Consider the following 16168-nt stretch of genomic DNA (forward strand, 5'->3'; position numbering starts at 1 on the left):
ACCCTGGCAGGGCCCAAGGCCATTAGGTTGTTAACATAGCTTTGCCTGTTTTTGCAGCCTTGGGGTATTATAGGATGAGCATAGCAGGGTCGTGGTAGAGGCCGGTGGCCTTGGCAGTCCAGGCACTGACATCATCTCTTCACAGAGAGAACAGATGTTTGCTGCCCAGGAGATGTTCAAGACGGCAAACAAGGTCACTCGACCAGAGAAGGCCCTCATCCTGGGCTTCATGGCTGGCTCTCGAGGTATGTCTGTGCTACTAGGCTTGGGAGGTGCCCCCATGGGTGGGGGATGGGTTCCTTGGCCCTAGGCGCCTGCCCAACAATTCCTGCTCCCTCCAGAGAATCCATGCCCGGAGCAGGGGGATGTGATCCAGATCAAGCTCAGCGAACACACAGAGGATCTGCCCAAGGCAGACGGCCAGGGCAGTACCACCATGCTAGTGGACACAGTGTTCGAGATGAACTACGCCACAGGCCAGTGGACACGCTTCAAGAAGTACAAGCCTATGACCAATGTGTCCTAAGTGACATCTCTGCTGCTGAACTCATCAGACCAGAGGACAAGTTTCCTGAGCTGGTACTGAAAGATGTGCTCCACCCAGCACCTGATAATCACAGGCTCCCAGGCCCCAGCCATTTCTCTGAGGAGTTTAGGGTTATTTTTTATATTTTAATGAATTATATTTTAGTTTTTTGTGTGATTAAGATTTTTTTAATTCAATATTATGTTTTCAATGCAAACCAAAAGTTACTTCATAATTTTAGTGCCTGTTTACCTTTTTTTTTCTTTAAAAAAAAAAAGAAATGTACTGGCTGAGAGGGCTTTCTCTTCCTCTGCTTGTGCATGCCCTTCCTCATGAGATGGAGGGGACCAAAGGTGACACCTGGCAGTCTAGGGTTGAAGCCACTACCTACCAGGCATTTGTATATCTTTTGTACAGTTGTAAACAATTGCAAACCTGTGTCTGGGTTCCTATTTTCATTGTAAAATCACCTGAGTATTAAAGTTTAGTTTTTCTAAAGAAAGCCCACAGAGCTGTGTTTCAGGACAGCTTGACTCCCTGCTGAGACCAAACCCCTCCCTATCTAGCCGTCAGAACCTGGGAGAAGAGAGGCAGAAATAGGTAAATGGGTAGGGCACCCAGGAAGTGGAGGAGTCAAACACAGTTACATATTAAATAAGTGTAAGAAAAAGGCCTTTAAAGTTTTTTAATAAAAAAATACTCATTACAGTTTTCCAAACACAACTTTTCACTTTAAATGCTATTTTCCCCCAACTGGTAATTCTCATCTATATTTCAATATTACCACCCCTCCCCCCCAAACTTCAAGTTTTTAAGCCTTCACTATCAGACCTAGTGACAGCACCCAGCATTCCGGAAAGGAACCTGACTTTATATTGTATGAAGTTTAGACACCAATAGGTACATTTAGATTTAAATTTAATTTCTGATAGGGCATTTCACATCTCAACAGGATACGGTGACACCATGATACACATGGACACAGCATTGTATTCTAACAGTCATCAGCTACACTCCACGTAGATGAAGATATTTGGCAACTGACAGGTGTTTGTGTTAACTTTAATTAAAACATATTTAACTCTTAAAAATTAGGTAGCTCTGGAAGATGGACACTTTACACATTATACTACAGGTACCACTTGGAAATCATCAGAAATGCCAACCTGGGTGTGCCTGCCTGAGACCCAAGGAATCCTTACATACTAGTGCCAGGATGTTCCTTAAGAATTAGCACCTGGGTCCTTATATCACTCTTGCCAGACCTACTGCCCTACAGGTACCTAGGTTTTTAACTGCTACAGTTCCCACATTCTCAAAGAGGAGTGCTAGTGTGGACGCGCTGGACATCCCTGGGTGGCTGTACCCTGCAGAAGTTAGGTGTGTGCTGACTAAGGAACAGCTCCTGCTGGGTTTTGGATACCAAAGGCTCCTGAGTAGTATGGAGTATGGGCAGTTTTCATCTGTTTACATCACATTAAGAAAAAAGAAGCTGGAGCTGATGTTCAGAAAAAAAGTCTGTCAGATTCAGAACACTGTAGGAAAGGACACCATCACCCCAGAATTGTAAATAGGTTTTAGAGTTAGTGTTTTTTTACTCATTAATACTTTTAGAAATGGGAAATTGTCTAAAATGTTTACAATATTTCCTTCAGAAAGATCATAAAATAGTTTGGAACCAAAAATTCCAAGATTTTATTTAACTTTAAAAAAACAAAAAAACAAAAAACTTAATTTGTTCTCCAAAGTGTACTGCAGAACCAGCCCTGATACTTTTATCTTTCACAGAAGCTACTCAGCTGGTGGGAAAGGATGGTTTTGAACAGGATGGACCTGCCATGGAGCCTGGGGGCCATGGCTCCATAGACCAGGACCATGTGCATGTGATGAGGCTACCTGGCCAATCACTGTATCAGCCTTCCAAACTTGGGTCATAAATAACAGAAATTTATGAACCAATCTACTATTTTTATAGAGCAGTTTGAGCCAGATTAAATTCTAAAGTGAAGTGTTCCTGGCCTCGTCTCCAGAGGTAACTAAGCCTGTGCCTGTGGAAACAACAGGCTGTCTGCAAAGCTGCTGCAACTTTTGGGGGACTAGTGTAGAAGTGCTGAAGGGGTAGTCACTGGTGAGTGCTCATGACAGGCTGGGCTTAGAGGTATCATGGCTGATGCTGACCACTGAAAATGGTTCAAATGGAGACTCAGTTCTACAAGGCTAGAGGGCAGAAGGACAGCAGTGGACAGCAAACCTGGGGGACTCAATGGCTAGTTTAGCTTTTTGCTTTGTGGTTTTTCTAAAGCCATCCATTGCTGATGCATTGCATGGAGCTTCCCTCCCAATAGAAAGAAAGCTTGAGCAAGTCTCCTTTCTTAGTCCCAAGCTCTCCAACACCAAGATGCACTCCTGGGAAGGCAGAAGCAAGTCTGGTGAAGACAGTCTAGTAGTCCTTGGGCTGAGCCTTTAAAAGAAATCACTTAACTCTCATAGTGAAACAAGTACCATCAGACTTGACCACCATGAGACCAGGTGGTACCCTGGTGGAGACGAAGGACAACTAGCTTGAGGCTCCTCGAACAAATGCACAACACAGAAAACATTAACCTAGGTTCTAGGCTGTATAGTGCTCCCGGGATCCTGTGGTCTCCTTCTGTGCATTACTCAGATACATTTTAGCTGGTAATAATCTCTAAAAGATTTAGCAAAAGTATGTTGGGAATAAATGCCAGAAACAAATACCAAGTGAAGAAAATGTACAAGGTTTCCCCCAAATGTTGGTCAAAGAACCTGGATTCAAAAGACATTAGAGAAAAACAGGCAAAATAAAGGCAGCTGCTCTGCTCCACAGGCCACTGCTGCCACCGGTCATGTCCACAAAAAGGGAAGCCACGAGAGGAATCTTGCAACATCACAACCACTCAAAGTGGAAACAAAGCACTTTGAGGAAAAATTCACATTAATACAAAGAACATAGGCTGTTTCAAAACAACAAAATAATTATCAATCCTGATTGGAAGGAGCCCAGGGCTTGAGTCTGCCCTGAGTAGGGGGGCAGTATGTGAGTAGAGGCCTACACCATCAGGATAGAGCTAATGGTGACCTTTAGGAAATTCTTTATATTACAGGTAAGATAAAAGCATTTCACATGCTAGTTAATCTTCAATCATAACTTTAATCTAAAATAGGAATGGTAGGGCACCTTGATGTTGGGTCTCAGATTCAAGTGTAGAGGTGATGCTGCGTAGTAAGGCTTGTTTATCCTGGACCGCCAAGTGTGCAGCTGACAAGCATCAGTGCAGACGCAGCACAGCTGCTGAGGATGGCTCAGTGGTGAGCAGAGCTGCCGCCCACCCAAGTAGGCCTATGCATATAGCGCTATGAGCTGGGTCCTTGGGGTGAGTGTCGTGCTCACCTTCCCACCGTAGGCAGGGCTGGCTGCCCCATACCACCCCAGGATCTGACCAAGCGCTATTTGTTATCTGTGACCCTTCGCCAACACCGCCTTTTCTTCCTCTTCCCCTTTGACTTCAGTGATTCTGGAAAAGGTTTCTCAGTCTTGGTACTACTTGCAGACTCTGCCCTCAAGTCATGCTCACAGCAGTAGGATTGCCCATCCTGGGTGGAACGGAAAGCAGTCCCATCTTGGTGTTCCTTACAGAATGAGTTGGGGCAGAGGTGGCAAAATGAGGTAGAAGGTTTGCCACATACATCACAGTGATGCCAAGGACATTCCCACTTCCCTGCAATAAAACATACCATCAGCAAATGGAAGTGACAGAATCAAAGCTTCAATATATTCAGGGTGGAGAATAATTTTTTGAGAGGTACCAGGGATGGAACCCATGTGCTGTGGCATTAAGTTAATATCCATAGTCTTATTTTTCTTATAAGAGATACCCATCTCAGTATGTCTCCCAGGGTGACTGGGACTTTTAACTAGCTATCCTCCTGCTTCAGCCTTGAGTTGGTGGGTCAACTGGAATATGCCAGCATACCTAACTCAAAATTACTTTTTTATATGGCTAGGCAACTAAATGTAAATTAACACAATAGTCTGCTTTTTCATTTCAGTTGCCAGAGAGAAGCTAGTAGTTGGTACTCCAAGGCTAGGTAGGTATTAAGTGTTGCAGACTACAGCATACATCCCTGCCAACTGCAGCATCACACCAGACACAGATCACTGTCACTAGCAGATGTCTACTTGAGATAGGGTTTCTTTGCATACCTCTGAATGTCCTGGAACTCACTCTTTAGACCAGGGTGGTCTTGAAATTAGAAATTCCCAAGTGGTGGGATTGAAGGTGTGAGCTATCATGCCTGGCTTGTGCTTTGCCTATTATAAGGGACCAGATTTCTACTTAGGAATCTCTGAAGGTATTTGTTAGGATTAAGGATAGCTGTCAAACCCACTACAGATAGGGAAAGTCAATACTAGGTTTCTTGTCTTTCTTGTCTTTGTATTTCATCCTGATGCCATGGCCTCTCTTGAGTATGTAGGGGTAGTAAGAGGCAAATCTGTGGCTCCATCTTAAATACCAATTCCTGCTAGCTCTGTGTTATTTCTAAGGACAGTGCCTGTAAGTCCTGGGGAGGAAGTTAGGTGAAGTGCTTAACTATCAGGCCCTTCAGTGCTGTGAGACTAGTTAGGATGAGGCTGCCACAGTGGAACCTGTCTTTTCCATTAGAGCCCTGCCTTGTGTGTACCTCTTTAGATCTTGATGCTAATGAAATGGCCACTCTACACTTGGCCTTGGAAGCTACTACATGACCCTATCCTGTACTTCAGCAGGTTCCCTGGACTGGAGGCATTTACCACTTGACCATCCCATGAATTTGCAACCAGGTAAGGCCCAGTCAATAAAGAAAGGCCCAGTAAGAATGGCAGACAAGCCCACTGTAAGTCATCAGAAGCTGACATGGGTGCTGGGCACCTACCAAAGGGCCGCTTGCCCAAGCCCAAGCAGGAAAGGTGGTAGGCCTTGGTGCAGAACTTGCGGTCACACAGCACCAGCTGTCCACCATCACCACAGCGGAAGCACTCATCCTCTGACTGCCGCTTTCCTTCACCCTTGGCTCTGCGCCTTCTGGTTTTCTTCTTGGCCTTTTTACCCTTTTCCTCTGAAGAAAGGGATGTTGATGTCTAGAATCAAGAATTAAGCATAGTTCTCATAAAAGAATACAGACTGAAACGGTAATAAAAGACAAACTACAAAGATGCCCAAAAAGCAGGGTCCAGAGAAACATTATAGATCCCAGGGTGTTCCACCATAAGGGTGCCTGAGCTAGAAATGTAGCTCAAGACTATAGATTCCATTCCTAGCACCACAAAAAGGTAAACCCTACAACACAGAAGAGAGGATCATGGCCAGTGGGAGGACCTACTACACCTTAGGCAACTCCTGCTAAGACAAAAGACATACAGGCTCAATAATGTCATGCTTAGGATCTGCTGACAAAGACATTCCTTGGAGACATGATTTTAGAAGTCATTGTGAATGTTAATTTACAATAAAAATCAACACTGGCACATCAAGAAAGCATAATTTGTAATCAACTTGAAAGGGACTGGTGACTAGAGGTTGTGACTCAGTGGAAGAGCACTGGGGTAGTGGAGGCAGTGGTCATGACAGACACCAACCACATGAAACCTCACGTAGAGCAACAGAAGTCAGAATAAGGCTTCTACAACCTGAGGAACAACACAGATCATCAGTCATCAACAGGAGTGGAAAAGAGGCCTGAAAGACTCATTAAGAAACTTCAGAACAAACATGGTCCTGTCAATAACTCTGATTTTTTTTCTACCTGTGTTCAAGACTGAGCCTATGTTCCCGATGTTTAAGCCACACACCTGTTGGTGTCATTAGGAATAATTCTCAGAAGAATTCTATCAGTGAGCAAGTCCTGACAAGTGGCCTACACGGGCCCCGACCCTCACACTGCAGGGATCCTGTCACAGCAACAGTGTACTGGGAAGAGGTATTGCTTACTTGAAAGCAATCTTCTCAGATGCCATGATGGCACCAGAGCTATGAGCTTCAGCTTCATAGAAGTTGTGATGCCCTTACCTTTGGTCTGTCTCCAAGGAACCCACTACAGTTGGAGGCTCCACACCGACAAACTGTCTTTTCATTGCCCAAACAATCGAGGTTATAGTTGAAAGTTAGCTCTGTACCTAAAGGAGACACAATGCGCTTTGTTAGAGGGAGGCCCCTGTCCTCCTGAGGCAATGCATGCTAAAGTTAAGAGATGGTCTCAAGAAAATATGCACCCCTCTTTCAGGCAAACAGTGGCATGATTCACAGAGCTCATCAATTTTCTTCAGAGAACAGAGATCTAAAACAAAACTTCTCAACTCTTATCCTAGACATTTCTGAACTCAGCCACACCAAATACCAGCCATTGCCTCTGCCTGTCCGTATGGCACCAGAAACTTGTAGGACCCCAGTGATGTACCTGCAGGAATGTCACACACAGCAAACAGGCCAACCCGTGTGTCCCCATTCACTGTCCACTTCAGGGTCTCACAGTTGGGCTGGCAGCTATGGTTCATGAATCGTGAATAATTCCCTTTGGGGCCAGCATCAATTATGCGGTCCTGTAGGAAAAAGTCAATGACACTTTATCTTTAAAGGGATTCTTTGTGCTGTAGGTTGTATCAGATAATATTGCTTATTATACTCAAAATCATGGTATCCTGTTGCCCATTTGGATCAAATACCTCTCAACCAGTCCAGATTCTCTTGCTCAGAACACAAAGAGAGCCCAAGTGAGCATTGGTGAGGACAGTGGGCTGGCACCCACAACATGAGCCCTCGCAACAAAGAAGCTAGGAGATACCAGTGTCAGTGTTAGGAAGGGTAGGTAGCAAGAGGCTGTAGAAAACCAGTATTGCCAGATAACAGCAAAATGCATTAAAATATGCAAGCAGTATCAACTCATAAAGAGCAAGTGAGGCACAAGGATAACATGCTGAAGATCCCAACGGCTATGCACCATGACGCCAATGCTATGCTGCCATGAGAGGGATAGGCACGGGCTGAGAGTTCTGAAACAGCAGTGGACAGAATCACAAATGTGAGCACACAGTGGCACTGGGAACTGACTCACTGAAACCCAAGTGCTCACATACAATAGAGAAGTGAGAACCACCCAGCCCAGCCCAGCCCAGCCCAGGAGATGGGCAGGTGGGAACACAGATGTACCTTCTCCCCTAAAACCTCGAGACCAAATACATAGCTCAGTGGGCTCTCTACAGTGGTTATTTATGAGGTCAGTGATGCCTGAGTAGGGATGGATCTATGTCAACAGTATTCCTAGCTGTGCCTGTGGACCATAGAGCAATGTAAGTGGGTAACACTCAGGAAGACTGAGCCTGTGCTACCTGATGAGTGCCATTTCTCTTGGTGGTAAACACTTGGATCCTTTAAGAAACATCCAAGGTTTGTACCCATCAGTTGGTGTAAACAAAGAAAGTTGGTGGGCATGCCCATAGTCTTAGCTACTTCAGATGCTAAGAAAGGAGATCGCTTCAGCCCAGGACTCACAATTCACTGCACGAGAATAAGGACATAGCTTAGTGACCTGCATTTTACTATGCTAGATTAAAACCCTAGCCACTTCTGGCTTTTTAAGATGTCAGATGAACAATCTAGCTTGCTGAATCATGCCTTAGTTGTACTTGTATACTTTATCAGCTGATGAATGGCTCACAAGATAAAGGCACAGGCCACCAAGCCCCATAGCCAGAGTTTGAAACCATGGAAGAAGAGAACTGACTTCTTTAAGTTGTCTCTAACCTCTACAAGTATGCCATTAGTGTGCAGAATCACACACAAAAACACACTAAAGTATGTGACTACAGGAACGTATGTGATAGTCAGGGAACTACTATTTGGAAGTCAGTTCTCTGCTTCCACCTTGTCTTTGAGGCAAGGTCCCTGATTTCTGATACTGTGCCATATAATCCAGGGTATTACAGAGACTTGAGAGCTCTCCAACTGAACTTTAAAAAAAAAAAAAAAAAGATATTTCTATTATGTTTTTGTGTGTCTCTGGGACTGTGTGTTACGTGAGTGTGATTGCTAATAGAGGCCAGAAGAGGGTGTCAGATCTCCTGGTGTGGGAGATAAAAGCAGTTGGACATGATGTGTGTCATCTGAACTGAACTTAGGTCCTTCAGAAAAATACCAAGGTTTGTATACATTTGTGTTCATGCATTCGGAGGCCAGTTCAGGCCTGGGTGCTAATTCGCAAAGGCTTTATATCTAGTTTTCCTCTTTAATATCCATTTATTTGTTTGTTTTAAGTGTGTGCACACATACTTATGTGTGCCAAGGTACAGGTATGGAGGCTAGAAGACAATTTCTTGAGGTGATGCTCTTTCACCAAACGGGTCCTTGAGATTAAATTCAGTGTCCAGGCTTTCTGCAAAGCACCTTGATCCAATGGAGCCATCTTGCCTCAACACAATCACTAACTTGCTTTTTGAAGATAGACTCTCTCATTGGAATCTGTGGTTCACTGTGGGGCGCCGCCCACACATTCCCACACATTCTCCATTACAAGATGGCGCTGATATCCGGCTGGAGTTAGCAGTAAACAAGCCATGTGCGCACGTGCTGGGTAACTTTCCACTTCTTGAGCTCTGCCTCTTCCGTGGTGTCATAGGGCCTGATGAGTTTCAACCAATCAGGGGGCTCCGCGTCCAAGGCAAGGACTGATCCCTTTATAAGGGGACGGGCTAATTAGTTCCTCTCTCTCGTTGGTTTCGTCCGTCTCGTGGATCTTGTTCGTCTTGTTCGTCCTGTTCGTCTTCTTGGATTTCTTGGTTTTCTCCGTCTTTTTCGTCACGTGGAGCAAGTACTGGTTCTCGAGGATAATAAAGTTTACCACAGAAGGATTCTATTTCGTGTGCCGCGTCGTTCTTGCAGGCGAGACGGTTGCGCGGGACATCTGGTGCCAAAACCCGGGAAACTCGACCACTCCATCGTCTGCACCACAGAAGACCCTTTGTCTTTGGGCAGAGGGAATCCAGAACTGCGGGGAGATTAGTTCGGCAAGGTATGTCTGATCCTAGATCTTTCTTTAATTTGGTTTAAATCTTCCACGGCCGTGTGAAGGGTCCGTAGAGGCTCCGGTCTTCGTCAGTGCAGTTTTTATTCTCTTCCTCTTAATTTCCTCTTGTGTCCAACGGGGCTGGTGTTAATTTTGTGCTTAAGTCGGACGTAGATAAGCAGAGGCACCCCTGCGTTCCATAAGTCTTTGTAGATAAAAAAAAAAGCGGAACGCGCTGAGACTTGCCTTTCAGTTTCACTTTGGGCCGCCACGCAAATAAGTTGCGGGCATTACATCGCTGTGATGGGCTCTTCACACTCGACCATTACAGCCCTGCAGTCAATTCTTAAGCAGAGAGATTTAGAATTGCCCACCCGCATTTTGCAGCGTTTCTTAAAAGAGGTTGAGCGTACTGCCCCTTGGTTTACGGTCTCTGGGTCTCTCTCACCAGCCTCATGGAACAGATTGGGTAGAGAATTAAACTGTGCGCAGAATGCCGGAGACCTCGGGCCCGGAACCATGGCCATTTGGACGATGGTACAAAATTGTTTAAGAGATGAGAGTTGTAGGCCCGCCATCGCTGCGGGGCAAGAGGTATTGAGTGAAGTCCAGGATAGATTATCAGAAGCCGAACAGAGTGAGAGGATGGGCGCGCGCAGGAAAAAATATTCCCCCCCTAAGAAAAAAGGACCTCCAGATACGCTGTACAGCGGGAGAGTAGTTACCCACAAACCTTCAGATTATCATTCCCTTATGCCCTCTAATGTTAGGAAAAGGGGAGTCAGCTTGTACCCTGTAGAAGACTTTGAGGCTCTTGACATTGATAGCCCCGAGACTTCAGATGATGATTATGAGCGAGAAGGCTTAGACCCGGAAGAGGAAGCAGGGGTAGATGAAGAAGCAGCTAGTTATGAGGAAAAAAGATATTATCCTGACGAGCAGTACAGGCCCACGCGCTTGTCCCCAGTTGTCCCGACAGCGCCTCCTTTACCCGTGGCCCCCCCTCCTTATGCAGTACGCATGTCTGTAAAATCCTTCTCGTTCCTCCCGGAAAGGGTGAGAAGGCAGATGTGTCTTGCTTTCCCTGTGTTTGAGACAGCTGAGGGTGGCCGCGTTCATGCCCCCGTAGAATATAATCAAATAAAAGAATTGGCAGAGTCAGTCAGAAAATACGGGGTAACCGCCAACTTTACCATTGCTCAGCTTGATAGATTGGCTATCTCTGCCTTAACTCCCTCTGATTGGCAGACAATTGCCAAGGCTGCTCTACCGAGCATGGGACAGTACATGGAATGGAAGGCTCTTTGGTACGAGGCTGCCCAAACCCAAGCAAGAGCCAATGCTACAGCGTTGACTCCTGAACAACAAGAATGGACGTTTGATCTGTTGACGGGCCAAGGTCGCTATGCAGCAGATCAGACAGCTTATCATTGGGGTGCCTATGCCCAAGTGTCAAGCACAGCCATTAAGGCCTGGAAGGCACTTTCAAAAAAGGGAGGGGCCGATAATCAGCTTACAAAAATCATTCAGGGACCCCAAGAGCCTTTTTCAGATTTTGTAGCCCGCATGACCGAGGCGGCAGGTCGGATCTTCGGGGATCCCGAGCAGGCCGCCCGTCTTATAGAACAGCTTATTTTTGAACAGGCCACCCAAGAATGCCGAGCCGCTATCGCCCCTAGAAAGGGCAAAGGTCTTCAAGACTGGCTTCGAGTCTGTAGAGAACTGGGAGGGCCACTTACTAATGCAGGTCTCGCGGCAGCCATTTTGCAGTCCCAGAGGGGCCCTCCACAAGCCCCTGATAGACGGGTCTGTTTTAGATGTGGAAGATCTGGACACTTAAAAAAAGATTGTCGGATGGTCGCTAGGGACCCTCCGCCCCTTTGCACAAGATGTGGCAAGGGGTATCATAAAGCTGAACATTGCCGCTCTGTTAGGGACCTCAAAGGCCGGCTCCTTCCCCCGTTAGAGAGTCAGACTGCCCAGACCAATGAGATGCCAAAAAACGGGTCACTGGGCCCCCGTTCCCAGAGCCCTCAAAGATATGGGAGCAAATTTTCCAAACCCCTAGGGGAGAGCAAGGTGAGCACACAGACAGGCCAACAAGAATGGACCTGCGTGCCTCCTCCTCACTGGTATTAATGCCTCAGATGGGCGTTTAGCCTATCCCTGTAGGAGCGGTCACCTTGCCTCCAGGAACCCTAGGGCTGATCCTCGGACGAGGATCCCTTACAGCACAGGGACTGATAGTCCACCCAGGCATAGTAGATAATGACCACTCCTCTGAAATACAGGTACTGTGCTCCAGCCCAACGGGCATATTCTCTGTAACTCAGGGTGACAGAATTGCACAGTTATTACTCCTCCCTGATAGCTCTAATAAAAAGACTAAGGAAAAGGCAGAAAAACAGATGGGTTCCTCTGGGACCGACTTAGCTTATTTAGCAGTATCTTTGAATACCAGGCCAAGGCTTAACTTGTGGGTTAATGAGAAGAGATTTGAGGGCATCCTTGATACAGGGGCTGATAAGAGTATTATATCCACTCATTGGTGGCCCAAAAATTGGCCTGTTGTAGAGTCATCACACTCCTTACAAGGATTGGGTTTAAGTCCTGCCCCACCATTAGTGCAGCCTCACTTACCTGGAAAACCCCTGAAGGCCAATGTGGGCAATTTGTCCCCTATGTACTCCCTCTTCCAGTTAACTTATGGGGGAGAGATATAATGCAACAAATGGGGCTAGTTCTGTCCAATAAATATTCTGCACAGGCTTATGATATTATGGATAAGATGGGATATAAAGAGGGAAAAGGCTTGGGACGCTATGAACAGGGACCCCTAGAGCCTGTCTCGCCTAACCCTAACAAAGAAAGGCAGGGTCTGGGTTTTTCCTAAGCGCCATTGAGGCAGCACGGCACATACCTTGGAAAACGGAGGATCCGGTATGGGTTCCTCAATGGCCCCTTACCTCCGAAAAGTTAGAAGCTGTTACCCAATTAGTTAGAGAACAACTACAATTGGGTCATGTAGAACCCTCTACTTCCCCTTGGAATACCCCCATTTTTGTGATTAAAAAGAAATCAGGAAAATGGCGATTGTTGCATGACTTGAGAGCCATTAATAAACAAATGCATTTGCTTGGCCCTATACAACGTGGCCTACCGGTTCTCACGGCGCTCCCAAAACATTGGCCTTTAATGATAATAGATATTAAAGATTGTTTCTTTTCCATACCTTTACATTCTCAAGATAGGCCCAGGTTCGCCTTTACCCTTCCTTCTATTAATCATGCGGAACCTGACAAGAGGTTCCAATGGAAGGTCCTGCCTCAGGGCATGGCTAATAGCTCGACTATATGTCAGCTATATGTTCACCAAGCCCTTATTCCTGTTAAAAGACATTTTCCATCATTAATTTTGGTTCATTATACAGATGACGTCTTATTATGTGATAAAGACTTGTCAATCTTAACAGAGGCTTTTCCCCTACTGCAGCAAGCTTTAGAGAAAATGGGCCTACATATTGCCACAGAAAAGATCCAGATTTCTGATACTAGTCAATTCCTAGGGTCTGTGGTATTCCCTGATAAGATTGTCCCTCAAAAGCTCGAGATAAGAAGAGATCACCTCCACACTCTTAATGATTTTCAAAAATTACTGGGAGACATCAATTGGCTTAGACCTTTTCTTAAGATTCCTTCTGCTGAACTTAAACCCTTATTTGATACTCTAGAAGGAGATCCTCATGTCTCCTCACCTAGAAGTTTGACCCCGCAAGCAGAAAGAGCGTTACAGTTGGTAGAAGAAGCTATACAGGATGCACAATTGGTTCGCATAGATTATGATAAACCTTTTTCATTATGTGTTTTTAAAACGAACAGGCTCCCTACTGCTGTGCTTTGGCAACAAGTACCATTATTGTGGGTACATCCTAATGCCTCGCCAGCTAAAATAATTGACTGGTATCCAGATGCTGTGGCACAATTGGTGCTGAGGGGGCTAAAATCTGTCATCACGCATTTTGGCACTGAACCACAGCTGTTAATAGTTCCCTATAATGCCATGCAGGTTTCCACTCTTGCTGCCACTTCGAATGATTGGGCTATCTTAGTCACTTCCTTTTCGGGAAAAATAGATAATCATTACCCAAAACATCCAATTTTACAGTTTGCTTTAACTCAACCTGTAGTTTTTCCCAAAGTAACGTCCTGTAGTCCCCTAAAAGAAGGGTTAGTTATTTATACTGACGGCTCCAAGACCGGGCTGGGGGCTTTTGTGGTTAATGGGCAGGTCTATTCGAGGCAGTATACAGAAGCCTCTCCACAGGTGGTAGAATGTCTAGTGGTTCTTGAGGTTTTACAACGTTTCTCAGAGCCTATAAATATAGTGTATGATTCATCTTATGTTGTTAATGCTGTCAATTTGCTTGAGGCGGCTGGCATTATTAAACCGTCTAGCAGAGTTGCCTCAATTTTTGCGCAAATTCAAAACTGCCTTCTAGCCAGAAGATCACCCTTTTATATTACTCACATTAGAGCTCATTCTGGATTGCCAGGACCTATGGCTCAAGGCAATGATTTGGCAGACAGGGCTACAAAAATAATTGCTATAGCCATGTCTTCGCCTCTAGAGGCTGCTAAAAGTTTTCACAAAAACTTTCATGTAACTTCTGAAACTTTGCGGCGCCGCTTTTCCATTTCCAGAAAACAGGCTCGCGATATTGTTGTCAACTGCCAAAATTGCAGTCAGTTTCTGCCTGCGCCCCACTCGGGAGTTAATCCTCGGGGCATCCAGCCTCTTCAAATATGGCAAATGGATGTTACCCATGTGTCCTCCTTTGGTAAGCTGCAATATGTACATGTATCCATTGATACCTGTTCGGGAATAATTTCAGCCACTCCCTTATCCGGAGAGAAGGCCTCACATGCCATCCAACATTGCTTGGAGGCTTGGAGTGCCTGGGGTAAGCCAAAGTTCTTAAAGACAGATAATGGGCCTGCTTTTACCTCACAAAAATTTCAACAATTTTGTAGCCAGATGGCTGTGACTCATCTTACAGGTTTGCCGTATAATCCACAAGGACAAGGTATTGTGGAACGTGCTCACCGCACCCTTAAATCATATCTAATAAAACAGAAAGGGGGAATTATGCAGGCTTTGCCCCCTGTGCCTAGGACCGCAGTATCCATGGCACTGTTCACCTTAAATTTTTTAAATCTTGATGACCATGGCCATACGGCAGCTGAAAGGCATTGCCTACCCATGGACAAACCAAAAGAGATGGTAAAATGGAAAGATGTCATAACTAATAAATGGAAAGGACCGGATCTTGTGTTGATAAGATCCAGGGGAGCTGTTTGTGTTTTTCCTCAGGATGAAAATAATCCTTTCTGGGTTCCCGAGAGGCTCACGCGAAAAATGGCAGAGACTCCTGATGACAGCCCTGCTCCTGATGCTGTGGAACCAGAGAGTCAGAGGAGAGACGAGATGGGCGATTCTGTCGGCATTCCTGAAACCAATTCCAGCGGAACTTGATGCTACAGTCTTCCCTAAGCTTTTCACCCCCGATATTAACTTGGGTGGGGGTGGGACTCTTGGGAGCAATCCTTTGCTGTGGACTTGCGTTGCTTCTCTGGCTGGTTTGTAAGCTCAAGGCCCAAACAAAAAAGAGACAAGGTGGTTACTGCCCAAGCGCCTGTCGCTCTAGAACATGCAGCATCAGCCGATATCTGGTTGTCTATGCTTAAGCAGTAGGTCGCCGGCCAGACAGCTCTTGCACTCCTAGAACTTCGGTTCATTGCACAGGATTAGAGTGTCTGGTTTGAGCAGCCCATGAGGGATGCCGAGCTAAGCATCGCACTGAGAGCCTCTTGTCGTGGGGTCATCTCAGGGAGGTAAGTCATTTTGCGTGAGGGTTGCCTGCCCCAGTGTCCCTCCCTCAGAAAAACGGCAGAGTGACAGGTCAAGAGTACTACGGGCTACAAAAAGCCTAGCGGTTACTCCTGTACATGGTCTTTATACACCTTAATGAGGATTTGACCTCTATCTCCGCCCTCCTAATATGGGTGTCCTACTTTGCTCAAAGAATAAAAGATAGGGGGAGATGTGGGGCGCCGCCCACACATTCCCACACATTCTCCATTACAAGATGGCGCTGATATCCGGCTGGAGTTAGCAGTAAACAAGCCATGTGCGCACGTGCTGGGTAACTTTCCACTTCTTGAGCTCTGCCTCTTCCGTGGTGTCATAGGGCCTGATGAGTTTCAACCAATCAGGGGGCTCCGCGTCCAAGGCAAGGACTGATCCCTTTATAAGGGGACGGGCTAATTAGTTCCTCTCTCTCGTTGGTTTCGTCCGTCTCGTGGATCTTGTTCGTCTTGTTCGTCCTGTTCGTCTTCTTGGATTTCTTGGTTTTCTCCGTCTTTTTCGTCACGTGGAGCAAGTACTGGTTCTCGAGGATAATAAAGTTTACCACAGAAGGATTCTATTTCGTGTGCCGCGTCGTTCTTGCAGGCGAGACGGTTGCGCGGGACAGTTCACCAATTATACTAAGCTGGTTAGCAACCCAAAGATCCTTTTGTCTCTACC

At 45.9% G+C, this 16168-nt stretch overlaps 2 protein-coding genes across 2 annotated transcripts in view; one reads left to right on the forward strand and one right to left on the reverse strand.

Moving 5' to 3' along the window:
• NELFA (negative elongation factor complex member A) overlaps nt 1-1040 on the forward strand; it is a 29247-nt gene extending 28207 nt beyond the window's left edge. Inside the window, exons 10-11 of the mRNA XM_080938778.1 lie at nt 146-245; nt 342-1040. Of these exons, the coding sequence (XP_080794904.1) occupies nt 146-245; nt 342-526 (285 nt within the window). The 3' untranslated portion in view covers nt 527-1040. The remainder of the gene's footprint in view (nt 1-145; nt 246-341) is intronic.
• Nucleotides 1041-3994: 2954 nt separating this feature from the next.
• Nucleotides 3995-16168, reverse strand: part of NSD2 (nuclear receptor binding SET domain protein 2) — a gene marked incomplete at its 3' end in the record, with an annotated part of 75347 nt that continues 63173 nt past the window's right edge. Inside the window, exons 19-22 of the mRNA XM_080938702.1 lie at nt 6983-7124; nt 6595-6701; nt 5462-5666; nt 3995-4266 (exon numbers count right to left, since the gene is read on the reverse strand). Coding sequence (XP_080794828.1) covers nt 3995-4266; nt 5462-5666; nt 6595-6701; nt 6983-7124 — 726 coding nt within the window. The remainder of the gene's footprint in view (nt 4267-5461; nt 5667-6594; nt 6702-6982; nt 7125-16168) is intronic.

Source organism: Micromys minutus (assembly GCF_963924665.1).
Source record: "Micromys minutus genome assembly, chromosome: 1".
In the NCBI taxonomy this organism is placed as follows: Eukaryota; Metazoa; Chordata; class Mammalia; order Rodentia; family Muridae; genus Micromys; species Micromys minutus.